General features: G+C 48.0%; 1 protein-coding gene across 1 annotated transcript; it reads right to left on the bottom strand.

Moving 5' to 3' along the window:
* Nucleotides 1-1,008: 1,008 nt before the first annotated feature.
* AFAP1L2 (actin filament associated protein 1 like 2) lies at nucleotides 1,009-24,327 on the bottom strand. The gene is made up of 18 exons (XM_062496084.1): nucleotides 24,204-24,327; nucleotides 23,598-23,675; nucleotides 20,529-20,620; nucleotides 16,366-16,456; nucleotides 10,328-10,533; nucleotides 9,587-9,766; nucleotides 8,928-9,017; nucleotides 8,070-8,154; nucleotides 7,317-7,421; nucleotides 6,566-6,777; nucleotides 4,738-4,883; nucleotides 4,093-4,204; nucleotides 3,207-3,443; nucleotides 2,947-3,118; nucleotides 2,564-2,731; nucleotides 2,110-2,291; nucleotides 1,368-1,490; nucleotides 1,009-1,035 (listed from the first exon to the last, which is right to left on the bottom strand). Exons 2-18 carry the CDS (start codon nucleotides 23,650-23,652, stop codon nucleotides 1,009-1,011), a joined length of 2,283 nt encoding a protein of 760 aa, XP_062352068.1. The 5' UTR covers nucleotides 23,653-23,675; nucleotides 24,204-24,327.
* Between the last annotated feature and the right edge of the window lie 3,276 nt (nucleotides 24,328-27,603).

Here is a 27,603-nt window from a genome sequence, read left to right as displayed (position 1 = left end):
GCAGGGTGCTCAGCCCTCCAGTGTGGAGGACACAGAGGCATAGGGATGGCTTCAGCTGCAGCTCTGTGAGGACCAGTCACCATCACAGCTGGGGCAGGAGCATGGAGACTGCTTTACCTCCCCTCTCTTGGGAAAGGGCAACAGTCCCTGAAGCTTACACTGGAATCCAGCTTTCCCATGAAACAGCTCAGCAAGCCCTCAAATATGACTTCTTTTTTTTTTTCCTCTTTTTTTTTTTTTTCCCCAGAACAAACTCCTTAGGTAAAGTAAGAACTTCAAGAAAGTTAACTGAACCTGCCTGGCAGATCTTCTTTGCCTAGAGCTGTTGGTGCTTCCAGTCTGTAACACAGGTTACAGCATGACAAGGTGAGCAGCTCAATGTTCTAGCAAACCTGCAGCTGGTAGGAGATGCTGGAATGTCCCAGGACACTGACTAAAAATGCCCTGGACAGGCTGCTTGTCATGCATGTTTGAAGCATTGCTCACATGTGGGGATAGCCCTTGACTGAAGGCTGGATGAAATGCAGCTGAGTGATGACTGGCAGCAAGACAGGTGAGACTTTAGTTGACTCCAATTTATCAGGACAGGTAGAAACTCACCAGGCTGAGGAACAGTAGAGGTCCCTTCTCAATCCACTATAGTCACTAATATAGAAACCTTAATAACTCATTGATAAACCTTTGGAGTAGAAATACACAAAACACCCCTATTTACAGTAACATTCTTGCTTACATCAGCTGGGTTAGGACTTTGATGGAAGGATTGCCACTGGTTGTTATTGTTTTAGCTACATGATTGGGATTTTTCAGGAAAGAACAAGTTCATTTGGGATAACTGGTATCAGCAGCTGTTGACTCCAGTGCTGCGTCGGAGCCGTGGGCACGACGTGGAGGAGGCACTTGGTGTGTGGTGGTGTTGAACACCCAACCTCCACCGACAGATGATTGAATCCCCTGGGCCATGTGTGGGCAATACGAGTCTTTAGTCCATCTCTGAACAATGTGCTTCTAACTAGCTCCCTTTTTCTCCCATTCCTGCCAAGGAATAAAGGCAAATTAGTTGAAATGCAAATCAGGCAAGCCACAGTAGCCATAATGTGCAGGGGTGCCTGGCTCCCAAGTGGTTTTGGCTGCAGGGTGGGTCAAGGATATCTGTAAATTATACACAATGCATATATTTATTCATTTAAATTGTAGGCAAGGCAAACACAGGTGTAAAGACTGGAGGAAAACCAGACTATGTTGGTCAAGGGTGTTTCCCAGACATGAGAGCCTCCCACAACCCCATCTCACCACAGCCAGTTTGCTCCACTGCCAGAAGGGTAAAGCAGTGGCTGCCCCAGATGATTTTTTCTGCTGTACCTTACCTTAGCTTTCTGTAGGACTGTTCCCTTCCCCGTGACCATAACAGATAAAGGCCGGTTTTTTAAAGCTGTTGCTGAATTGACCGGGGAGTTCTCTGCGCTGTTTGCTGGACTGGCACTTTTTGCCTGAACCTAAAATAAAAAATCATTTATGACTACAGACTACTGAGAGAGATTGCTGCCTTTTCCCACCATCTCCTAGTCACAGTGTCACCACACTCACAAGGAGGTGCGTTTTTTCAGTGACATGCCAATTTCAAAAAGACACCACAGGAGTTTGTGGTGTGTTTGGGTTTTGAGGACTCTACAACTAGAAATACAGAGCAGGATGCAGGTGCTGGATATCTCCATTTCATGGGAAACAAGTTCCCAAGAAGGAATTTAGATGCTTGAATCTCCTCCTGCATAAACCATCCCTTGGCTGAGCCAAGTGCAGAAGGACCTGAGTCCAGACCTGCATGGCACTGGAGGGTGCTGCTTAAGGTCCCACAGGAAAATACAACCACTCTCCTGAGCCCCATCCATCTTTCACTTCCCCCTTACTGCTGCTACCTCATTAGATTATTATTACATTATGTAAATTACATATAATAATTAATACATACATATAAGCTATACATTTGCACAATATTACATATTACACTAATGATGCTATTGTTAATTATTACATTTTTAAGCAGGCTGAGACTGTGTGACTGCCTAGCTGCCAGAAAGCTCCTGTGCATCCCAGGGGTGCCCCACATACCCGAGGGGCTGTGTTCTCCAGGTGTGTGGTGTCCACTGCTGTGCCCAGAGTCACCGGTCCAGACTCTGCCTTCTTCAGGTTCTCTTTCACCTCCACCAAGCTCAGCTCCAGGTCCACCCTCTGGCTTTCCTTCCTTTTGCATTCTTCATCTATCTCCTTCAGCCTCTGCTCCAGGCTCTTGTCTGTGAGGGAAGAGGAATCTTGGTGCCTGCTGGGAACCTGTGGAGCTCCTGAGGGGCGCAGGGATCAGGGCATGTCCTGTACGTTTTCCTTGTGTTTTGCCCCAAGATGGACTGTGGCTCTTGCTCTAGTGCAATCTGGGTTATGTGGTTTGGCTCAAAGTAGCAGGTTTCCCCCATCACTTCTGGTCCCAGAAGGCCAGGTTCATTGCCCCCTCTTTCTCCACGGCCCCACCTTGGCTCATTTCCACACATCCCACCTTGCCCTGCTCTACCTGTGCTGCCACCAAGCATTTCCTTCAGCTCCCGCCTCTCCTTGCGCAGCTGGGTGAGCTGAGCTCGGATTTCATCTTTCTCCTTCTCCAGCCGTTCCTTCTCCTCTGTGAACCTTTTCACCTCTGCCTCTGTCCTGTTCTTGCCCAGCTTGGTTTCCACTGCTGCTGCTGGAAACACAGTCCACCAACAACAAGCTCAGTCAGGAGTAAAAACCAGGAGAGAGAAAACCTTTTCAGGTACTTGAAAAGAAAAGAAGGGAAGATCTGAAAAGTCACCAACCACTAGAGTAAGCACACAGACTGCTGTAGAGCAGAGGCAAGTCGAAATCACAGGGCACCACCTCTTTTTAAGCACCCTCAGGCCTCCTGAGCAGCACACTCACCTGGCAGGGGCATCTTGGGCCGGTTTGCAGGCTGGGGACTGCCTGCTGGAACTTTGCCCACTGGCACCTCGGAGGCCACCTGGGGGAAGGCAGTGTTCTGCTGCTGGCTCTGGATTTTGACAGCAGGCACCCGTGGCAGAGCCTCCTCAGGTTCTGGCTTCTCTGGGTGTTTCTGGAAAGGAGAATTGAAGTGGGATGATGAGGTGTAGGGAACTGGCTCAGTGATTAAGCCTGGCTTGGCATCACGGTTTGGACAGTACCTGCTCTAAGGTCTCTGTTGCCTTAGTACAGGGCTCAGCTTCCTTAGCCACGGGGGCTCTCTCAGCTGTGCTCTCTGGGGCAGCCTTGGCAGCCCTTTCTAGAGATGGTGAGCTGAGGGGTGAAGACTGACAGGACATCTTGCCAGCACAGTGTAGTAAGGACTTCACTGGGGTGAGATCCAGATACACTCTGTCTTGGTCTCCCTCCAACTTGCTCTCACTCTTGGGTGCTTCTTCCTGCAAAAGAGACCAATCTGCTGCAACTAGAAGTACTTGCTGCAGAGCAGCACTGTCTCAGGCAATCTGGAGTATTTTCCAAAAATTTAGAGGAACTAAAATGCCAGTCTCAGAGTCATTTCCCAGAGGGCTTTTTGAAATACTGAAGGGAAGGCTCCTCCTGTTATCCTTCAGTAGGTCCCTCTGATGGTAGCAGCAGCCCATTCAAGGATATCACACTGTTGTACTTCCAGCAACCCATGCCACATGCTTTGCCTTTCCTGAGGCAACAGTCCCATTCCCAGCATGACCCACTGTCCTTTCACACATCACTTGCTCTTACACGCATAAAAAGGAATCGTGACAGACTAAGCTCAAAAGAGCCCCTTATCACCAAATAATCCATGCTATTTGCTTATGAAAACTGTGGAATTCTATCCCAGCTGCCTGAGGAGCCCTATAGCCCTTTCTGGAAACCCCTCTCCCATTCCTTAGCAACTCCTCTCCACCACTTGATTCTTCTCCATTGCAAAGGCCAGAATTTCCCCAGAAGCTGGGAATCCCCTTCAGCACAGCTGGGAAAGCCCCCCTTTCAGTGCTGGAGCCTCCCCATGGCCAGATGTTTGCCACAGTCCCCCCAGAGCTCCCTGCAGCAGGGCATCTGTCTTACCACAGGCAGGTCTGGCAGATCCACGTCGTCATACAGCTCGTCCTGCTGCACCCTGCCCTTGGGCAGGTTGTCAATGTAGGCGTTGGGCTCAGAGTATTTCCTCTGCATTAGGCTGTGAACAGGCAGCAGGACATCCCATCAGGGGGACTGGATCTGCTGCCTGGCTCTGCAGTGCTGCATTTTTAGACACCTGAGAACACCAGTCCTGAGGTCTGGGCAAGGCCAGGCAGCCAGGTGCAGGAGAGGAGAAGGCAGAGCCACACAAAACAGTGGTCACTGCTGCTGCCCCTTAAGCAGCACCCACCAGAGTGGGGCTGTATCTCCCCTTGGCTCTTTCCTTTCTCACCCAGCCCTCAGCCACAGCCGCACAGTGACCCTGCCCCAGGGGCACGATGGACTGGGTGGCTGAGAGCCCAACCTGCTTTTGCAACAGACACTCAGGCACATGCCCCATGGCAAGCTGCAACTCAGGCCAGATGCATCCTGGTGGGACAGGAAGTGCTCTCCTGTCCCAAAAGAAAGTGATGGAGCTGCAGCTGTGAATTTACCACCTACTTCCACAGCAGCCAACCTCCCACAAGGGGAAAGCCCCCTGCTCTGGCTTGCCTTCTCTCCACCAGCCCCAACCCATTACCAGTGACATACAAGAAGGAATTCTTTGCAGCGTTCACAATGCAGGAAACCCTGTCAGCATCCACGTAATCGTAGGTAAATTCCTCCGGGTCTGTTTTTGAGCCTGACTCCGACAAAAGCAGGCCCAGCCAGTGGCCCATTTCCTCTGAGGACTTTGCCTGCAGGGTGATCAGACAGACAGGACATGTTGCAGCAGTGCTTTCTCTGCCCTGGGAAGCCCAGAGGATTGCTAGCATCCCTACCCAATCTAAGCCAGCATCAGCCCTGTGAGTGCAAAGATGAACCTGAGGCTGCATTAGAAGTACAGTTCTGTGTGTGGACTGATTAAAAAATTTGGCAGCTACATAAATGCAGCTCTTTGCTCTGCTCATTCCTAAAATTTCTAGTCAGTTTACATTTTCCTTTCACTGGTGATCAACTCAGCTGTCTACAAGAGCAAAAGGAGTCTCTGGGGCTGGAGATGCTGGCAGGGAGCAGCTTTGGGTGAGCAAAGCATGCGGGTTTTATTCTGCACCAGCAGAGTGCAGCAATGGGATTGCCAAAACGGAGACAAGGAGACCCGAGCCTGCGAGGTCCCGTTGCCAGAGCACAAACCCCTTCCATGGCTCTTTGCACAGGGGAGAGGAGAAGGGAAGAGTTTAAAGTATCAGAGTCCCTTGCTTTAACATGGTCAGTACCCAATTCCCAGCGGCAGTGAACAGTCTGACATTTTGCAACATGAAGAGTTAAATTCTGTGCCATGAAGTCAGCTCTTGCAAATAGCCACATGCACCTCCCAGTGCAGTGGACTCCACCTGAAGCAAGAAGATGGCTGATGCAGCCACTTTTTGCATTGATTTGAGGAGTCAGAGCAGTAACCACAAAGTAAAATTCAGGGCAAGTGAATATATATATATACACTTTCCAAAGTGGAAAGTATATTTTAAGCTTTCAGGCTGTTTTGTTTAGCAGAGACTTCAGTCCCTGGGAAACCTGCCAGCCAGCCAGTCCGTACATTGAGTCTGACACTGAGTCTGGCATTGCTTCTGACATCCCAACAAAATACAGATTCTTCCATTCACAAAATGTAAATTTTCTCAGCACCTCTTCTTAACATCTGTAATTGGGCAAAAATTCTTAGATACAGACATACCCTGAATCAGAAACTAAACAAAAACGTCTTCCAATTTCATGACATGCCCTCGAAGTCAGTTGTTTAGCTATAAATATTCCACCCACTGGAAAAACACAGGAAATTGCTCACATTGTCCACCTCCTACTATAATCATGTTGTCGTCAGAGAGCAGTAAGATTAGAGATAAACAGTCCTGGATGTAGGCAAACGAAAGTAACAGATGGAGATGAATTCACTTGCACTTTCAGGGGCAGATCTGTGATAGGCTTACTTGGGATGTGAGACCCATAGTTTTGGGGCTCTGTTGTCACAAGATGAAGTTCTTAGTTCCTCCTAATCACAGCCTTAAATCCCTAAAGTGACATTCTTCTCTTCTAACATTAACCATCTGCAATGCACTCCACAGAACTTAATTATCCAAGGTTATCCTGCAGTCAGGGGAGAGAGATGGGAATCTCCAGAGGACCCCATGTCCCACCCAAGGTAGGTGTCTAAGGTGAAGGCTGAATGTTCCCTCTGGAGGTGCCAGCATCAGACACAACCTGGGTTACCAGCGAGGTGGGACACATTCCAGGTGACCACAGGCAAATGAACCCAAGTCCTGCTCTTCAGGTTCTGCTCTGTTGGACTGAGGCTCCTCTGGAGGAGCTCATTGGCAATTAGACCTCTTAAAAGTACCCAAGCTGATGATTTTAAGCGGCGCTTTCTCAGAGCTATACACCCTACCTCCAAAACAACCCGTTCTTCCCCGTTGTGCAGGATGCGGAAGGAGTAAAGGTGATCGGGGCTGGGCTCCGGGATGATTTCACAACCTGCCAAACTCAGGGGCTGCTGAGCCAGTTTGCTTCGGTTCTTGTCCTGGTAGAAATGGAGGTGCCCATCTTTTATCTGACACCACCGTGACTTCCACTGGCTGTTCACCAGCACATTCAGGTAACCTGCAAGTAAGCACAGCTTACTTAGACACATTTTCCATTTAATCCATATTAATTTGTGTGCCTGGGGATTTCTAATGGGTAAGTTATGAGATCACCACACAGTACAAAGTCACAGGCACCAATAAAGAGCAAAAGCACAAACACAAGCTGTCCTATCCATACAAAACAAAATGAAAAGGGTAAAAATCTTGAAAATGAGACCCTTGAAATTCAGGATAGGTTTGGAGTAGCAAGTTGGCTGCAGATGATTGGACAAAATTGGTCCCAGGTAGTAAATACAAGCTGACCCTCAGAACTCTCCCTGCAGGCTCCCACACCTTAGGCAGCACAAATGCCCTGTGTGTGCATGTCTAGTATTACCCACTCTTCTTCCTGGGTCACAATGAGAGCCAGAGGCATCACAGTTTGCATGGATTTACTGGCAGGACCACTTGGCTCAGGCACATTTGAGGAGGATGATTCCTGGTGCTCATCCTGCCCTGCACACTGAGATCCATCCCTGAGACAAATCCTGCAGAGGGGCTCATGCTACCACTTACTTGAAGTCTCCAGGGATCTCTCTGGGCTATCCATGGAGCTGGACTTCTTCCTCCCGAGGTTCATCAGGTTGCTCAGTTTCAGGCCAGCTGTGCCCTTCTTCTTAACTACCAGAAATGAAAAAGACACCTTTGTGGCTTTCCCAGCTCCCAGCCTGCTGTCCCAGCTGGGGGTCCTGCCCCCACCTCACACACATCCCTTGCAGAGGGCAAACCTGCGACTCAGGGACAGGCTGGAAAGGTGCAAAGCCCAGGGAGTTCAGGAGAAAGATGGCACCAGTAAGATCAGTTTGGGATTTGTGGAAGATGCTGATCTGTATTGCTTTGCACATGGGCTGGCTCTGACCAAAGGCCAGTCACTGCAGGACCAGTGGCAGATGGTTGCACAGCTCTTGCTGGGCAGGTACCAACCCTCCCTTCATTTTCCTACACCACAAACAATTTAGTTAAGAATGACTACCCAGAAACATTTACTGTATTCAAGTCTTTTCCTCTCTAAAACAAGTGACACAAGGTGGGAGGGGGGGAAAGTTTCTGTCCAAAGAGCCTCTTCAACATTCTCCTACATCAGTCAGTGTATGAATAAGCTCATGGGACCAAATAGGCAATCCTGGTAAGAATATCAAATTCCCAGGCAAGGAACACACACACAGCTTTCATTATGTCTGAGGAGGCAGTGGCAGGAACTACAGAAACCCTGGCCTCATGCAGGGTCAAGGGCCCATGTTCTCCATCATTCCCAGGGCAAAGTGTTACCATCTTTTGTCTCAGCTGTGTCCACGTGGCCGTCGGTGCTGCTCCCACTTTCGGAGGCTGCAGAGTATCTCTCAGACACCTCCACCTGTCAACAAGCACCAGGCACAAGCTCCACAGATGCAGGTGACCCATTCTTCCACCCAGAACATGCTGCAAGGACATTTTTCTCCTTCTCCCATCTTATGAGGTTCCATTCTCTCTACAGCAGATGCTTTCACCCAGACATCCCCAAACAGCTGATTCACACTGTGCCCTTCCCATTGTTCCTGAACATGCCCCACCTCAGCAGGGCTCACCTCTGAGGAGACACACTGGCACCACTGGTCCACCCTATGGCCTCCAGCTCTGCAGCCTGGCTGGGGGTGGGGGGCATTTGACAGTCCCTGTAGGGGGCATGGGCAGATGAACCAGCCAGGTGCCCCAACAGGTCCATTTTGGGTGTCCACCAGACTTAGGAAAGTCTCTTTGTCCTCCCACTGTTTTGGAACAAGCTGCTCCCAGGGAGTGTCACCTAAATCTGGGCTAGAGATGGCCCAAGCCTGAGCATCCAAGGGTCTATGTCCCTCCCCAAACTCTTTGTGAACATAACCATCCCATTAGATGAGATAGCAGCTGCTGCCCTGGATACTGGGTAGCCAAATGCTGAGCTAGTCTGGGAGGGAAGATAAGGCAACAAAATTAAGACACAAATGAAAATAAATGTGGTTACAAGAATGCTCGTTTTCATCAGCACAGGGGTCTGGTTACACTCATATTAGTATTTGCTTACCTAAAATTAAGGCACCTACACTACTATCTATTGAAGGAATAGGGCTGGAAAGCCTGAGTGCTAGTTCTGTCTGCAGAGACAAGATGTACCTTTGGGTAACTGAGACGCTGTGAGTCTGGGATGTACTGGTTGCCTTCACTGCCTCCTTCAAAGAGCAGACTACTGGTCTCTTGGATTACCTGTGCAGAAGGGGAAGCCAAAGCCTGTGAGAGAGCTGCAGTAACAGGATCAATTAATCTACCTCAACTAGGACAGGCAAAACCACATCAGCGTGGGAGACCCATGGATTACTGTCCCTGTGACCCTGGGGACTGTCCTGGTGTTGCATCAGGCATCCAGCAGAAATTGCTGGCTCCAAGACACTGGGAGAGGCTGCCAGCAAAGGCAGCCCTGGCGTCTCACGCCCCGTGGTTGTCCTGGGCTCCAAGAGGCTCCTGCTGCTGCTGCTGCCTCAGGGGAAAGGGCTACATTTACCTCTGCTCTCAGCCAGTTCATGCTGGGGACCCACCCCACACATTTCCCCACTGGGAGGGGAAGGGAGGTCCCCACGTGGCCTCCAGCACACTGAAGGCAGCAGGGAGCTGCAGGAATAATCTCTCCCAGGACATGAAAATGAAGTGGTATATTTGTATAAAGGCTTGCAGTGAGGAAGGGAGCCAGAGCACACAAGGACAGGGCTGAGATAAGATCTGGTCTCCCAGCAAAGCATGGCAGCACCACTGGGACAAGTCCTGAAGGTGTCACTGACCCTGAGCCACTGCTCTGCCTGGTCTTTGCTCTGCAGCCCCAGCACGATGACATCAGCGTTTGTGGGGATGATCTTCAGCTTGTGCTCTTTCTTCTTCACTTGCTTTTCCTTGTGAATGACAGTGCAGCCCAGCAAATTCACATCAAGCTGGGGGTTGTGGTCTTTGGAGCTCTTGTAGCACTGGGGAAGGAAGACAGGAACAGGTGAGAGGCAAAGGAGGAACCTTCCTGCTCACTGACATGAGCTCAGCTGCATAACTGACTCATGCAGCCACATGGATTAAGTGCTCTGAACACAAGAAGGTCCTATAGTTTTAAAAAGTCTGCACAGACTACACACAGGAGATCCCTGTATATACAGGTACACACACATCTGACTGCATGCACACATAGTCTGAATTACCTGTTACTGACACAGGATCAAGCATGTGGTTAACTCTGGGATAAGTATCCCTTCTGCTCAACCATCTCAAAAAGCTTCCTCAAAAAGTATCCCTAGACATTTTGGGAGATTGGGATTTTGGTCACAAATCCCGTGTGTCCTTGTGCCCCCTTCAGCAATCCCATGCCCACGTGCCTTCTGAAAATGGAGTAGGTTCCCCAAATCTCCAGGGCATGGTTTTTGAAGCATTAGTTCAAGGTGTACTTTGTTTTTTTGCCAGTTCATTAACGTTGTCTGAAGTGCCACTTCCTTCCTCAGCTCATAAAACCAGATTATTTTAGACAGAGAGGATCTGCTCACCAGCAACCTGGTGTCCTTGATAACACACAGCTGTTTTGCCCACTGTCCCAGCCACTTCTTTCTCCACAGGAAGGCACAGATGCGGGCGTCCTTCATCAGCTCAATGGTGGCCTCTGGGGATGGCCACTGATGGGTTGCTGACTTGCCTTTGCTGCTCTCTTCCTCATCGTAGGACTCGTAAGAACTACTAACAGCTTCACCATCTTCTATAAAAAATGCAAAGCTCTATCATTAAATCCATTTTCAGAATAACTCTGAGTCAAATGCTTCCCTCAGCCATGCTCACACATGCACAAGCTTCCAATGCAGGGACGTGTCTTTTGAGGCACTCCTACAGGAGGATAAGTAATAGGAAAATTACCCTCAGAGACGCTTTTTTCTTTCTAGCCCAATACAAATCTCACTGCAGTATTTTGTGTCTAATAGCCTCTGTTAGCAAACACTCAAAAGACACTTCTCAGTCGACCACAAATTTGAGAACATTCCCTTAGACATTTCCTGATGTTTGCTGCTTTCCCCCCAAAGATGCTTTTACCGCTTTCCACTTCAAGCCAAACACACACAAGTTTTAAGGCAACAGCAAGCTACAATCAGCCCTTGTCCTCTAAATGCCAGAAGTAAAAATAGTACTTGCAAGGCCATGCAGCAAGCAATGATCTATTGTATCTGAGGTGTCATTCACTTTGCCTCTTGTCTGTCAAGTCCCTCCCTCTCTACTCAGCATCCAAGGGACAGCAAGGGCCTTTGAAATAATACACTGTTGCAGCACCAAAAATTAGCCATAAGTAGCAAATGTGAGGAGCAGTAACAACGTTTTGTAATGTCCACTCTTAAATTAATTGCTATGTTACTAGGATGAGCTAGAATTTTCAATACTCAGTTCTAAGGCATTGCAGATTACTGGAGTTTTCAGCTGATCACTGGTACCAGGCTCATCAAAAACACTGAAAATATTCTCCCTGACTGCAGAGGGATTTGCAATGCTCTGCTGACATTTAGAGCTCTAAGTCACAACATAAGCTTACAGAGCAGGATGGTAAGATTGGGGCAACATTTGTGGTTGCAAGGGTTTGGCATTCTTCTACCAAACAGTACGGAGGAATATTGTTAAGTTTCTCTCACTGGAATTTAATCTAAATTGGATTCTCACCAAATCTTGCTATCTCCATAAAAATAACATTACCAGATTAGTGCAAATCAAAAGAAGAAAAGCAGTCAGAAAAGAGAAAGAAAAAGGCATTAGGAGCTTCAGAGAAGAATGCTTCAGTTTGGTTTATTTGTTCTTTAAATAAAAGGAACTGAGATGCAGTAACAAAGCTACACTCTTACCCCCAGTGAAATTTCACTCTACAACCTCCCTCAAGTGATCAAAACTGCACCAATTAAACAAGCTTTTTAAAAAGCAAATACTCCCTTTCAAAGTCACTGAATGGAGCACACTACTGCCTCACCATCTCCGTGCCCTCAAGCTAGCAAACTGTCCATCTTTTATGGGAGAACTTTACCCCCCTCAGTGCATTCTCACTGTGCAGACCTTGTCCACAGGCACCCTTTGCAGAAATTCAGATAGAGTAAAAGCATAGGTGTTTCCCAACCCTATAAAATCCAAGAAGCTGAAACACTGCACTGCTACAGGACCTTTAAATATGCAGCAGCAAGGATGTCTAAAAGAATCTCATCTTCCCCAACTCCCTCCTTATCCACATGGGGGAATCACTCAGCACCCCTCTGCCCTCTTTTGGAAGTCTCTGGTGCCCCCACCTAAGCAGTAGGTCTCAGGCTGCCACCTTAATCCTGAGAAGCCCTGGATGCTCTTCTGTGCATCAAGCACAATCACAAGTGTGGTTCCTCACAAGATGAGCTCTTCCCTACTTGAAGAGCTGCAGCAACTGTTGGCTTGGAGACACTGCTACAGCCTCATGAAGGAAAGGCATTGACCAGGCTGTGCAGCTGCCAGACTGGGACAAGTCCTGCCTGGTGGGCTGTGACAACCCTGTGGTCACTACAAAGGCTTACTCAGTCCCAAATCATATAGCTCAGGCACTGGTGGCAGCCACAATCTTGGATGTCTATCTAAATCCACCTTTGCTTTCCTGTGGGTCTTCCCACGAGCTCCCGAGGGAGCTAAATCAATTCCATGATGCAGGAAGATCAAACCATCTTATACTTCCACTCTGCCTTTGCCTCTGGAGAACCTTCAATCATTCACCAAACAGTTATTTGTTAATACAGCCAGCATTACCATCCATCAGCTCCACACCAGTGACAGAACCAGGGGAATCAAAGGTAGGGAAGTTCTCTTCATTGTCATCCTGAGCACAGGGAAAGCCACAAAATAAATAATGCTTTGTGCAGAACAGACAGGGAGAGGTGGTTACCTCCATGCATGTAACAGGCAAACCCAGGGGGAGGTACCTGATAATCTTTGCTAAAACCAAGGGTTTGGGGGGTATTAGGGGTTGTTTTTTGTTGGTTGTTTAAAAAAGGCACTTCAGGTTTGGAAAGCATGCCATACCCATAGTTATTGTGGCATAAATAACGCCCTCAGTAACCTGCAACCCTGGCCTGGGTCCAGCCGCAGCAAGCCTACCAAAAAGACCTGCACAGTCAAAAAGAGAAAGGGAGACAAAGAGAGAAAGCCACAGATAAGCAAATGCAGAAACAAGGGCGTCAATCCCCTCGGCCAGTGAAGTTGTCCCATGCCTGCACACTTCAAGTAGGCTGAGACTTCAAAGAGGGACAGCATTTACATCCCCTCAAACAAGGCAATTCCCTTTAAAACAGAATCATCGTCATAGTAATTAAAAGCAGCCAGGGCCGAGGAGCTGTTTTAGCTGGAATAATTATTGCTCAGTTGGCAGCCACTGGGCCCTCTCCCCCTCCCACATTTTCACTCGATCCTTATCCCACCCTCCAATTATGCAAAGGCTGCTGATAAGGGTTTAACACATTTCAGCCCAAGAGGGAAGGGAAGCAGCAGCCTCTGTTGGAGCTGGAAAATGAAAGGCAGAGCATCCCCAGCAGAGGTGGGAATGCTGCTGATGAAAGATGGACCCTGAGACCCAGCAGATTCAACCACTTGCTTCATTTTAATTAATTCACCCACGCATTGCTACAGTGCCTTGCAGTCCCACCTCTGCTGGTGCAAACCTCTATCTCCCCAGCCCATGTGGAGGCTTGCTTTGATGTCCTTTCTTGGCAGTGCACCCACTTATTTTAGTGTTATTGCTATTTTTGTCTGATTTCACTACGCCCATTTGTTTGGGGACACATGGGTGTCTTCCAAGGCTCATGCTGTAACAATGTCAGAAACAGGATTGCAGAGAGACTTTTCACAGGAGCTTACAGCGACAGGACAAGGGGAAATGGATTCAAACTGAGAGAGTTTGAGCTTAGATTTCAGGAAAAAATTCTTTACTGCAAACATGATGAGGAACTGGCACAGGTTGCTCAGATAGGCTGTGGATGCCCCAGCCCTGGAAGCATTCAAGGCAAGGCTGGCTGGAGCTCTGAGCAACCTGATCTAGTGAAAGGTGCTCCTGTACATGGCACAGGGATTGGAACAAGATGACTTTTAAAGTCCCTTCCAACGCAGGTCATTCTATCATTCTATCATTCTATGAAAGATCACCAGCAGCTTCCTGGACTGCCACCCCCTCCCTATCCAGCTTGTGGGGAAAGGCATAGAGGGCTTGGGGGGTTACTGGGGCCAGGCTTTAGCATCTTTGGCCAGGGCAAAGCCATGTATGTCCAGACTGCCCTTTAGCAGCAGCAGTCACACCAAGGTCCCAGATCATTTGCTAGCAGTGAGCATCACTGTGCAGGACAGGCACAAAGCACTACTGACATCTGATAGGGAACAGAGTGGGGCCCCACAGAGAGGGGAGGGGTGGGGAGCTTGTGCTTGTTGAGGCAAAGGGCAGGACAGGGACCTGCAGGCTTGCCCACATGCTGCAGCCTGATCTCTTGAGGCAAACCAGGGCACCAGCATCACTGCCCTGCTCCCCTCTGCACAGCACACCACACTTCACCTTCTCCTGAGCCCCCACAGACTCTCCTGCCACATACCTGCTGCTCCACATCTCTCCCTGCTCCTTCTGGCTCACCCTGAAAGGAACCACCTCGAACATGAGGTTGCCAAAGAGCAGAGAGATTCTCATGATGCCTCTTTCCTCCTCACACAAAACATGCTTTGTAGCACACCAGGAGGTTTGTGTACAACGGATGTGGTATGGTCTGCAGAAGGGACCAGTGGCAGAGTGCTCACAGGATGCAAAGCCACGACACACATCAGTGGTGAGGAATCACTGGAATCCTCTGTCCCATCTCTGCTGGCTTCACAGGCTCCTATCTCCACTTACAGCTCTGACAGTGCTCAGCAAAACACAGAGCTTGCTGGTGCAACACCTGATCATGGCAGCCACAGAGCCATCCAGAGCTGCCTCATTTGGACAGTGCTCCCATCATTTGTGCTTTTCTCTTCTTGCACAGCTGTGATCTCTGATTTCCCTGGGCATCTGATCGACCTAGATTTTGGAGGGTGATGGGTGTATTTGCATCTCAGAGCAGCAGGTTACCAAGGAAAAGCAGAGGTGGGAGCTGGGTGTGCAGTTAACATTTCTGACAGCCAAGCCTCTGAACTGAGGGTGAGTTCATGGAGCTGCTTGGATAACACAAGATGGGTATCCCAGCACATGGACCCATGGCTGTATGCCAGCTAATCCAGGATACACCTTCTAATGCCATGGCTCTTAACAATTTATCTACTTTCCCAAAGTGCTGCAGGGGGGAAAGAAATCTCGTATCTTACACTGCAGGCATGGAGGCTGCAGCACTCTGGGCTGCCCCAGCTGCAGCAGGGCTTCACAGGGCATCACAGCCCCCACCTCAGCCAAATGGCCCAGAGCCTTTCAGCAAAACACAGGGCACAGCTGGAGGAGCCTCTCCTCTGCACTGTACAGCACCTTTCACCCTGGCCACAATGAGCCTGAACCTTTTCCCATATGAGCTGGGCACCATCTTCCTGTCCACTGACATGGAGCTTCAAAGTCCACTAGTTCACACTGGGGCTGGAGAGGTCCCAGCTTCCCCCAGATGAAACTCAGATTCAACAACCAAGGGTTTAGATCCAAATCTTTCACCCTTAACTCTCACTTTTTTGCTTGCCTGGACTCTTGCCACTGAGCTCTGCCCATGCCACACACTCTGCTGCAGCCAAGGCTGGTAAGCAGACATCTGCTTCTGCCGTGGGGTGATATAATCTATCTCTTATGGGCTTAAATGGATTATAAAGTGATGACAAGATCAGCTCTACTATCAGATCAGAGGAAGGCAATCTCTCCGTGAAGGGCGTTCAACAAAAGGATGCAGGAATACATCATAAAAAGTGAGAATGTGGGAGCTCAGCATGCAGCAGCCTCCTCCCAGCAGGGTGAGGAGCCCACAGGGGACAGGCATGGGTGGCACTGCTCCAGGACATGGCTGGGGATGCAAGGGAACCCACACGCTGTCCCCTCACACCAAGTGTGGTTTTCTAATCAACTTCACAGATGGTTCAACTGCCACAAGAGACAAAGCTGAATAAAGAGCCAATTATAAAAATGGTTATCACTCCTAGCAGAGCAGCAGAGCCATGGATTTTGAGCCCCAAGGGGACCATTAGAGTACTAGGACACGAATACAAGTCACCACAGCTTCACCACTCAGTCCTGAATAGAAACTTGTGTTTGACTGCAGTCTATCTGCCAGAAAACCACCGAGGCAAAGAGAACCCACAATGGTTTCTAACATTTTACACTGATACTATATTGACCCCAGTATATTACTAATGTCTACGGGAAAGTTAAAAATGGGAGTAATTCAGTAGTCTTTGCTTTCCAGCTAGCATTAGGTCTGTAATATCAAGTGTGATGAGCAGCAGAAAACAAATTTGTCCCACAAGGTGTATGAATATCTGTGCTTTTGTTTGCTGATTGTCATAAACCTTAAGCCCTCCATCTCCCACATGAACCCCCTCCCAAGGGTTAGCTGGAATATACCATTTACAGAGATGTCATAGGGCTCAGCCTCTTCGTAATAGCCTTCTGGGGAGTCAATCTTGGGGACTGGAGGTTGTTTTGTTTCGAGAATCTGCAAAATAAAAACATAAAAGAAACATGATATAAGGTAAAAACAGATCCTCCAAAACAACAGGATGTCCTTTTCCCTTTTTTTTTTTTAGCACTCAAGGTTGCATCACAGTGGGTGAAATCTTTTAAATGTGGTACCATTAGCTCAAATATAATTTGAATTTACTATATAATTGCATCATAAATGTTACTTTCTTTCATGTTGCTGAAAGCCCTGGGAAGATAACTCATAGCAGCAATTACAACCTATCAGCCTTGCCCTGAATTGAGATTTCTGCCCGCTGCACTGAACCCCTAAGATGCCCATCCTAACTGGGGATGGTCCTCTGTGCTATGGATTATCTTATCAGGAAACCAGAAGGGAGGACAATTAGTGCAACCCTGACTTTACACTGAGAACATAACCTGGGCCATCTCTGGTCAGGTCTCCAAGCCTCTGACTGATACAAACTAACAGCTAAAAATCTTTGCTTTAGGAACTATACTGGGAATCTTTAATTGTCCTCTTAACAAAAAATGAAGGAAATGGATAAACAACACCAATGGAAAATAAGCCTTTGAAAAGAGTCCAAGTGCTGGAAAATCCCTGTGGCGCCTGCCAAACCCCTCCCTAAACACAAGCAAGGGCTAGCAGGAAAAACATTCCTTAATCCTTTAGAAATATCAATACATGAGGGAAAAAAAATGAAGTTAAGAAAACAGCCATTTTACTTTTCAGGTGACTCACAAAGATGTTGGACATGAGACAGCAGAGTAGCAGCATGAACAGATCAGTAGGATGACCACAGAGCTTATGTTCTTCCCAAATACCTGGCATAGCATCTCCCACCCTGACCTGACAGTAGCATTCCCTGCTCCCCAGTGAGGGGTCCCTGCTCCTCAGCAAGGTCAAACCACCCACAGCCATCTGACACCTGGATCTTTTGTCTTGCAATGCTTCAGCTGACCTGACTGAGGCTGTGCAAACCCTGACAGGATGCCCAGGGCTAATGCCCCACTCTCCCTAGGAGGAGGGGCACAAAAGCAGGTCTCTGTGCAGAGACAGCAATGTTGAAGATCACAAATCATGCATTGTGCCAGACCAGGACTGTTCCCTGGGAAGAGGGGCCACTTGTGCATCAGCAGTGCAGAGCAGCCTGAGGCAAGACCAGCCCATCTGCAGGTCATCATCAAATGCAGGTGCAAAGCAGGACTCCCCATCCTGCCCCGGGTGCTTCCACCAGCAGCTACTCGTGCCCAGAAGCAGAAAGGAAGCTTTGAAGGAAAAGATTTTCTGGCCAACAGCTGCCCACAAAGGGAAGCTGTTTGGCCTGTGGGAGTGAGGAACCCTGACCACACCAAAGTCATGTGTCTGTTCCCACTTGGGCGAGCTGCCCGTGGCTCTGCCAACATCCCAGACTTCTCCAGTGTTAAAACTGCTTCTTACATAGGTCTGCCAGATGCTGTGAGCAGACTGAACTTTCCTTCCAGAGGCACGTAGAACACTTCTGGAAAACACTTGTCCTCCAAACACTTAAAAGGTTTAGGAACTTCTTGTCCCAACGTGTTACATTAAAGAAACAAAAACCCAGTCACTCCAGGGCTTTACTTAATCCCTTCTCTGGCTAGGAAATGTGTCTGTAATTGCCATCTGTGGTGGCCTCCTGCGTGTAGCCAGCTCACTTTGTGCTGTGACCATTAATAAATTGCCCACACTAAGAAATGCTGTGGGGTTTTTTGACACCATCCCACAATTGTCAGGGAAAGGAGCTGCTCTGTTTTTTTCCTGCAGACAATGAAAGCCAACAGGGTGCACCTTGGTTGTCCCAGAAGGTATTTGTTTTGCCTCCTCTTTCCCTAGGGGTGTGGAGTGGTTTACACTCTAACTGAAGTCCAAGGCTATATATTGTGTTATTTAACCACCCTGGCCCTTGCAGAACATTTGCCTGTTGCATTATGGCACAATGAGCATGCAAATATAACTACCTTGGGCATCTGCATCAATACCACAGGCCTTTCCCTGTGGATGGCTGCAGGAGGCAGAGCTGCCAGGGCTGCAGCAGAGGAGAGGTCACCAATGTCTGGGCCATGGCTGCAGAACTCATGGTTTAAAGGTTGTTTTGGGACAAATCCAAAGGAATCATGGGACTCAGGTGGGCCACCACTGTTGGGTTGCCTAGTGACTGCTGGTGTCTGTGTGTGCCAGGGACAATCTGCTGTGCAGAGCTTTATCACCACATTTCTTCTGTGCCTCAAAAGCAAAGTGTAGAGCAACACCACAGGATGCCTGAGTGTCACCAAACCACAGAAAACTCTGCAGAGCTAAAACAGATCTAATCTGATCAAGGAGTTGTACAAGGAGTTGTGCTCCACCCTATACTGCCCAGGTGGCTGTGGCTCCTGCCTGCACTGGGAGCTGCAAATGCAGACAAGGAAGATCCAGTTCCCCCTAACAGCAATTTCCACTCATTATAGCTCTTCCCAGCCCTGCTCCTTGAAGGACACTCAGATATCTTTGCTGCCAAAGCCCACTGACACTCAGATGCTCACAGTGAGGAGATACCTGACTGCTGCACCCAAGGGAGGTTAACTCCAGTGGTAAGCAGGTGGCAGAAGGTAATTCCCAGCACAGGTCTGGGAGAAGACAGGTGCCCTTCTCAGCTAAAATCTAAGACATTTTTTTTCTGATTCCCTCATTTAACTTCCTGATTGCCCAGTCAGAAAGCCAGGCTGCACCAAGCTCAAGAGAAATGCCTTGGGGACACCCAACTGCTGCTTCCCCAGTGGTTGGTGCCTTCATTCCACCTCCTTCCCACCATAAAATACAGAGCTAAACAAAGATTTAATGAAATACAGAGCTAATACAGAGATTCCTGTTCTGGCCACTGCACCCAGGCACTCCAGCTCCAGCCATCTGCGTGGGCAGAGCCCTCTGGGGCTGGAGCAGCTCCCAGCAGGCAATTACACTGCATCCAAGGGTTTGCCAGCTGCATCCCATCCTACCTCTTGTTTACCTAGCTCCTCCAGCTAACTCCAGCTGAGCCACACAGATCCCTGGGCAAAAGTTCTGGGTCCTCACCCTGCATCCTCCTTCATGAGAAAAGAACAGATCCTCCTTCATGGTTCATGGATGCACCACCCCATCCTCCTCCATGCCTCCTCCTGGCCCTCCTCTCCTTTCACATCCTGAAATCCCAGCTAACAGCAATTCCCACATTGCATCAACTACTGAACAACAACATTCAGGATCTCAAGGATGATCTGTGTCTAGGACAGCTGGGTTGGATTGCTGGCACAGAGACACCATCCCTCTGAGAGCTGATGGTGTTTAACTGAGTTTGAGCTGCCCTACAGAAAAATGTACAGAGCCAGCAACTCCTCACAGACCTGTGAGCTGCACAACCAGAACAACACCAGCACCCAGTACACAGACAACACCAGGTGTTCCAACTGTGACCAAACCTCTGGTAATGGCCAAACTGAAAAAGGCTCTGGCAGCAAGGGAGGTCCTGGTACTGCCCAGGGACCTCCCCACCACCCTGCAGCTTTAGCTGAGGGATACCTGGCTTTTCTAAGATCATGTCAGCAGCCCAGGCTCGGCTGATTACAACTCAGGAGAAATTTCCAAGGTAACAGCTGAGAGTCATCACCATCTCTGTTTCTTTGAAAACCTCACTTCTCCTTCCTTGAGCCTGGAGTGCCATGCAATGGGTGTGGGTCTCCCTGGCAGGGAGCACAGCCCAATTTTCACACTCAGGGGGACCTCCCACAGCTGCCTGCTCCACCTGTGCACAAGCTTTGGGAACCACGGCGGGTCTTGGGTGTCCAGTCACCCCAGGCCACCATCCAGCTTCACCAACCACACACTGACCCACAGTCTTTACAAACATGAAACATGCAGCTGGAAATCTGCAGTTCAACGTTTTGTTATAATTTTTAAAATAAAGCTCACCAGGACTCTTTGCCTCACTAACATACACAGGCAGAAGTCTTTCCACCCAGCCATCCTGCACAGGACATGACAAAAGTGAAGCCTCAAGGGGTTCAGAGCCCCAGGCTGAGGCAAGGAAAAGCAAAGAGTGTGAAAAACTTACCTTCGGAGGGGGAAGGTCCGGCAGGCTCTTCTGAGGAGGTGACAAATGCAGTCCTGAGTCTCCATTGGTCAGGGAGTCCTTCTGATCCAGCACTGCAGAAAGGCAGAAACAATTTTACAGGTGACATGTGGCACCTCCCAGCAGAGCACTTGCTACCCTGGGCTGTGCCGGAGCAACAAGATGCTATTTCAGTGGAGAGCAGAGTGACAATTACAGGCAGGGCTGCAGGGCCACCATGTCATTTCAGGCCATAGCCAGGAACGTGGCACTGGGAGACCCAGCAAAAGAGCTGACCTCTGGTTTTAGGGCATGTTTTTCCTTCTAGAGGGAAAACTGTGAAGGCCAGACCCACTGCTGAGACTTCAAAGGGTCTCAAGAAGCAGCATGGACAGACACTACACAGGGTCTGGAAACCCATGGCAGTTTAGTCCTTGCTAGCTCTGATCCTTGCTGCTGCCAGCAGACAGGTCTGCTCCTCTGCTACCTTTCCCAAAAATGGATCTAGCACCACCCTGCTCCCAGGGCAAACTGCAAAGGTGGATGCTTAGCTAAGTGCACAGTGGCTTATCAAAGCCAGCCATGATCACTAGTGTAATCACTGCTCAGGGGAGGGTTGCTCTTGAAGCAGCCCGGGACAAACGTGTATGGGCATATGGCAGCAAAACTGCTCCAGGTGACCCGTGGCTGCCTCTGCAAAGTCAGAGTTTCCAAGCAGCTGAATGCAGAGTGAATGCATGTGAACACTGAAGGCTCAGAAAACTTCTGTTCAGTCCTCCTTCTCCTACCACAGAACTCCTGGGTGGCCTCAACGAGTGCCCAAATCCCACGACCTCTAAGATAGTGCAATGATGGATATACTCCTTCCTTCTCCAGCTACACATGCCAGCATCACAAATCATAGACTGTTTCTTTACTGGGGTGGGAGGGAAGGAATATTTTTCTCTAGACAAGCATTAACATTTTGCAGGTGTTTTCTGATAAAGATGCCTCTCTAAAACCTGCAGCTTGAAGAGGATTTAAAAGAAAGAAGGAAAAATAAAAACCACCCACAGTCCTGCTGAAGTCCACATCTGTTACTTTTCTGTGCTCTCTGTTCCTTGTAGAAGCGAATGTCACCTGGTATTCTGGCTAAGAGGACTGCAGTGGCCACAGCAGGAGCCCTTCACATCAGTTCCACCTTCCAGACTCCTTCCCCTTTGTGCTGACTTCCAGAAGGAGATGGCATTTGGCTCACTGAAGAGCCCTGTGGACTTGTAAGGAAGAGACCTGCTGTATCTCTCAGGGAAACGAGATCCAGCAAATGATGGTGCCTTCATCACCAGTGCAGGGAATTCAATTACTGGGCAACAGGAAGGCATCTCAAAAGCAGTGTCTGTTCTTACATCCTTACCACTGAAACTGCAAGTAGATACAAGGAGCAGGGAAATACATTTTTGTGCAGAAACTACATATTTTAAAGTTTGGAGGGGTGACTTTTGGAGCTGACGGAAAGCATTTCACCCTGTGCTGCTGGAACACGCTTGAGCACAGCAATTGTAGGGAAGAAGCTCTGCAGAGCACCAGAGGTCCTGTCAGCTCAGCCACAAAAGTGTGGTGCCCAATCCCATTACAGGCATGGAACTGCAGTAGATAAAAGGGACAGAGGGAGTTGCATAATCACTGAAGATCGATATCACACCAGTGGGCACTTTGGCTCCCTTCATCCACTAAATCTGAACCTGCAGGCACCTCCCCATCCAGTTACAGAGGCAGGATCAGGGCTCTACACCCAACTGCAGCTATGGCTAAGGTTCCACATGTATCTCACCAACTTCAGCATTTCCAAATAACTCAGAAGTTTTACTTGGAACAGGGAAGTTGTTGAAAACAGAAAGAGAGGAGTGCCAGGTCCCACAGGGAGTGACTGAGTGGGCAGGGTCATGGCCTTGATAGGGAAAAGTCTGAAATAAAAGAACCACCTCTAAAAATAAATTGTCTGAAATTTTCTGTGTGTTTGAGCATGGTGGATCAGTGCAAACTTTGCTTTATCCACCCAAATGACAGCTTATATAAAGAGATGTTTCTGTTGCTGCTCAGCTGCTGGGAGCTACTGGGAGGCTGTGTGGTCTTATTATAGAGCATTACAGCATCACCCAGAGGGCCCTGTCTGGAGGTCACACTGGGGCTGCACGTGTGATCTGGGAGGACATCCTGTCTTCAGAGTCATTTGAAGTTAGCCCAAGTTTGGCTGCAGGTAGTTTAAAGAACCAATCAAACCAAATAAACAAAAAACTCTACAAAGAAATAAAACCAAAACAAACAACTGTGGAAGTGGAACAACCCCAACTATTGCAGAACCAGCACATCAGCAGCAGGCTGCACTGATGAGTCCTTGTCTCATCCCTTTGCACTGGAAACTCTGGTAGGATCAGCCTCTAACTAGGTGTGCATTTAAAAAATGTGTGTCACTAATACTCTCACTCCATGCAATTATCAGCAATCTCATGGTGAACTTCAAAGAGGAAGAGCATTTTTAGACTATTATGTTCTTTGCCGTATTACAAATACAAAACCTGGGAAAACTAAATTGGAAATGAATATTTTATCTGGGTTTGATTTCTCGGCTTTTACTCTCACATCCCTGGGAGATGAAGGTGCTCTGCCCATGCAGATGGTGAGGGCTGAGCTCTGCAAACTCACCCTGCAGGCTGTGACAACACAGATCCTCTGGGCCAGAGCAGAGCAACACAGCAAACAAGAAATACACTTTCAAGGTCCCAAAGATGCAAAAAGTGACTTGTTTTGTGGCCAAAGAAAGCATGAAGGCTTCCTTGAATATTTCAGGCACTGGAGCTTCAAGCCTTAGAAGGCAACATTTTTATCCCAAAATAAAGACCTCCAAAGTGCTACTTCCAGGAATAACCTTACAGTGTTGGCAAGGACTACTGTTTCCAAGGGAATGTTATGAAAATGGCCCTTCCACAACCAGCAGCTGCTTCAGTCCTCAGAGCTGCCAGAGCAAGGCTCTAACCTTGTGTGCCTTCATCATCCCGTGAGACACGATGAAACCATTAATCTTCAGCTCCCTACCTTTGTCTTGTTTCTCTTGGTCACCCTGCTGTTTATGGACTGTCACTTTGTTCATATAAATATACTCCTCATCACCACCTGAAAACAAAGGGAAAAGTGAACTCTTTACCCACATGCTGCTTTCACACTGCTAAGTTTTTCCACAAAGGCAGATGTAAAAAAGTGTCTCTGCTGAGCACATTTGGAGAGAGCATGTTGGTTGAGGCAACATGCAGGAAAAATCCCAAGCAATAATAAAAAGCTGAAAAATTAACTGCTTTATGGTCAGGAAATACCATAAGTTAAAATTTCTACTTAAACATGAACTTGGCCAAACAGTACATCCTGTGTATCTTACAAAGTGGATTAAATAAACTTAAGGTTTAATAAGGAAAACAGAAAGGATCAGGAATCTTGGGAATCCTTTGCTTGTAAAGCTGGACACATAACTATAGTAATTTTACATAAACAATTAGAGATCACTGCAAAAATAAACTCAGTTTCATTTTCTCCTTCTAATTTTCATGTCTCCTCTTCCCACCAGCCGCCAGGAAAATGTTGCTTCAAGACCCCGTAGAAATTCCCATGACAGCCCACCACCCCATCCTTGGTTTTCCTCATCTGTACCACTGGACTTGGTGTAGACTTTCAGAAGGTCAGAGAGGAATCTCTTCTTCACCACAGCAGTGCTGCTCAAGTTCTCTTTGTCCAGTATCCTCAGAAAATCTTCAAGTTCTGTGAGCAGCTGCTCAAGAGCTACAACAGAAAGAGAGACAAGTGTTGGCAAAGCAGCTGGGTGGTGTGTCAAAAGAGGACAGATGTTAATTCCATGCTTTCCAAAATCCAGTGCTTTTTCTGCCCAGGAATAGTTCATATTTAATTTTCCAGCTTGAACCCTGCCTCTAGCTTTAGAAAGAAAGCAGGTCTCAAACCAAAAAATCTCCAACTTCCCTTAAGTCTGTTCACACATCAGTGAAATCCCATGTAAATACCTATTCTTCTTCCACTAGGATTTCTTGCTCAAGCAAAGACAACCTGAGGAGATTTTGAGCATTAGAGCTGAGATTACAAGAAACCATCTTGCAAGGTCTCGATATACACACCCTGAGTCCTGACAAAGCCCATTCAAACCTCACTTGGCTTGGGACTTACCAAAACTCTGCTTTTTGCTTCTTCCTTCTAAGCCTCCTCCTTATTTGGGAGAGATGGGGCCCTGGCAGTCTGTTCTAGTGGGAGGTGTCCTTGACCATGGGAAGGAAGTTGGAACTCAATGATCTCTAAGGTCCCCTCCAGCACAAACCAACTCAACAATTTTATGTTTCATTCTACCATTATTTCTCTGTCTATATTAATTTGACAATGTTTATGTGTGTATTCCAAAAAGAAAAGAAAAAAAAATCCCCACCTCCTTATGTACATAAATCACAATTCCATAACTTCTCAAGCCACCGTACCTGGGCAGTGACCACAGAGACCACTGTACCCCGTGCAACTGAAGGCACAAGACTGAGCAGCATCTCACAGTGCCTTGGGAAGCCCTGCTGCACCCAAGACATCCCTGCATTCCCAAAGCAAGCAGCTGGGACACGCCACTGGCCAGCACCAACAACTGATCCAGGCTAATGGGTTTGTTTTCCTACCCAGGAGGTGCTGCACAGCACTGCCACCAACAAATCACTGCTCTGACAGCGCTCACGCTGAAGCAGCAGACTCTTAATTGCTTGCTTTTGTTCACATCAGAGTTTATCGTGGGCTAATTAGCAGCAGGGGCAGCAGGAGGAAATAACAGAGTATTATGTGGAAAGAGGAAACGCCAGGCAAGAATGACAGTGTGTGGGAAAAATGTGCCAAACCCAGCTGGGACTGTTCCTCCTCTTTGGAGGCTCCCCTGCTACCCCTCTCCATCACTCCCTGGTGCTGAGGATCTGCAGAGGAGATGGGCAGTGAAGACTGGGCTTGCCACCACCACCCTGCAAGCCAGGTAGTGACTCCTTAGCACTCCACCAGGAAATTTAGGCATAACTCGAGTGGGGCAATACTTCTTTCCCTTTCCTTACAGCATTCCCACACTGGGAGATCCCACGGAACCCCTGTGAGTCGCAGTTCACACTCATGAACTAGAAAAGTGTTAACTTTTTGGATTCATAATACAAAGCATCTGAGCAGTTCTAGTTAAAGAGCTACCACATTTAATGAGAAAGCCATCACCTTCCTACTCACCTGTCTTTAGCCACCCTGCAACCTTCCTGAGGTAAATACATGCTAGAAGATTGATATATAAATTACACTGTAAAGGTTTATGTTGCTAGCCGTTAATTGAAAAAATTTGCTACTGCTCTCAAACTGAATTAATCTTCACCAGACCTGACTGTAAAGCAACCTAATGACTCCAGATCAATCAATAACAGGTCCAGAGGAACCAACCAACTTGTAGTAATTCACACTTCATTCTATACCCTCTACACCAACTTAATTCTCTTCTGGTCTGATTAAGGACCAGTAAGGAATGGAAAACACCTGCATCATGCTGTGTTAACTCAAATGTCTTTGCTAGCTTCTATTTTGCCCAGAGAAAACAAGAATCACTTCAAGAAACAGCAGGGCTTTTTTTTTCCATAATCTGTGGCTAAACAGGTAGCATTTGCAGATAGTAACACTGGATGCCAATAAACAATGAATGGTGTCAAACCTACTCACAACTGAGTTCTCTAAAGCTTCAGGGACCCTGTTTCTTCCAAGTTAAAGAAAACCCCCCAGCGTAAACCACACCTCTTTTGGTTCAGTGGCCCACTTCAGAAAATTCAAACTGAGGTGAGGTCCTGCTGGTCAGGCCAGCTGCCCAGGACATTCGTATGTCAGGGATGATATCAGAAGAAACAGCACCTTCCTTAATCTGAAGCTCCAGAAGCAGCACAGCTCCCAACAGCTGCCCACGTGGATGTCACAACAGTGGGTTTGCAGGGAAAGGGGTACAATTCCCATTCCCTCCTCCACCCCCAGACTGCAGAAAATGCCTTTATTCTTCTCCCAGGCATCCACAGCTAGCACACACACAGGGCTGAGCGCTTATGAATAGCACAGCCCATATCGTAGGTTACATTTTCCAGCCCACCAAAGCTGAACTCAGGCTTCCAGTGACTCAAAGCAGCCCATTTAGGATGTGATCCTAGGGCCACAGAGGTCAGTGGAAAGACTCTGTCAGACCTCAATGGGTTCAGACTTCAGGGACACAAGAGAGATTAATTTGGCTCTTCTTCTGCAAGAAGCAGTATATAAGCCATCTGCGTCTATGCAAGTATCTCTCTGATCTTAGCTGGGCATTCCCAATCCAAACCTGATAGCTGCAAAAAAAACCTCCACTGACCATTCATTCTCTCCCACCAGAGGGAGAACAAGCTAATACTTATCAGAGACTTATGAATGTGAGAAGTAAAATTAATTAATACAATGAAGGTCTGTAAGATCCTCTGTGCAAGCCACTATCACAGCAGGTCAATAGGACTAAAAACAATTGAGAGCCTTTGCACATTAAACCATCTCAGGATTCTGAGTGCTGGAAGTCACTGCTTGGTCTCAGCTAAAGACCTATCATGCTGTGCTGGTGATGCATGGAACACGCTCATGGTAAAACCAGGTTGGTGGCTTTTCAAAGCAGTCTGAAGCAAATGATTCTCCCTCCAAGGCGCATGGTTTTGCTCTCCTTATCTTAGCAGTTCAAAAATGAGAACACATAAAGAGATGATTTCTGCTCTGCAGGGCAATACTTACAGATGTAAGTAAAGTATTTGCAAAATCGTATGGCTGTAAGCAGCAGGATGAGTGATCAGAAGCAGACAGAAGCCTAAGTCTGCTTAAGGCAGAGAAATTCTCAGATGCTTTTCTGAAACTTTTTTCCTTGCTATATTGCTCTTCTCAACTCTCACAGCTCTTCTTTGTAGCTCAAGTAATATTTCTGGTACTACCTCAAACAAAGAGCTTCACAGATATTACAAAAATTCAGTCCCCTTCACAGAACACAGGGATTACC

Source organism: Cinclus cinclus, chromosome 7 (assembly GCF_963662255.1).
Source record: "Cinclus cinclus chromosome 7, bCinCin1.1, whole genome shotgun sequence".
NCBI classification, from domain to species: domain Eukaryota; kingdom Metazoa; phylum Chordata; class Aves; order Passeriformes; family Cinclidae; genus Cinclus; species Cinclus cinclus.
The sequence above is the reverse complement of the archived record's forward strand: the minus strand, read 5'-3'. Positions and strand labels throughout refer to the sequence as shown.

Bases quoted from the DNA above. Each gene is read 5' to 3' on its own strand.
- AFAP1L2 (XM_062496084.1), bottom strand. From the start codon at position 23,652: ATGAACAAAGTGACAGTCCATAAACAGCAGGGTGACCAAGAGAAACAA. The intron at 7,422-8,069 runs GTAACACTTTGC...CATTTCTGGTAG, and splicing joins CACAGCTGAGACAAAAGATG to TTAAGAAGAAGGGCACAGCT. The intron at 1,036-1,367 runs GTAAGGTACAGC...ATTCCTTGGCAG, and splicing joins CAGTCCTACAGAAAGCTAAG to GAATGGGAGAAAAAGGGAGC.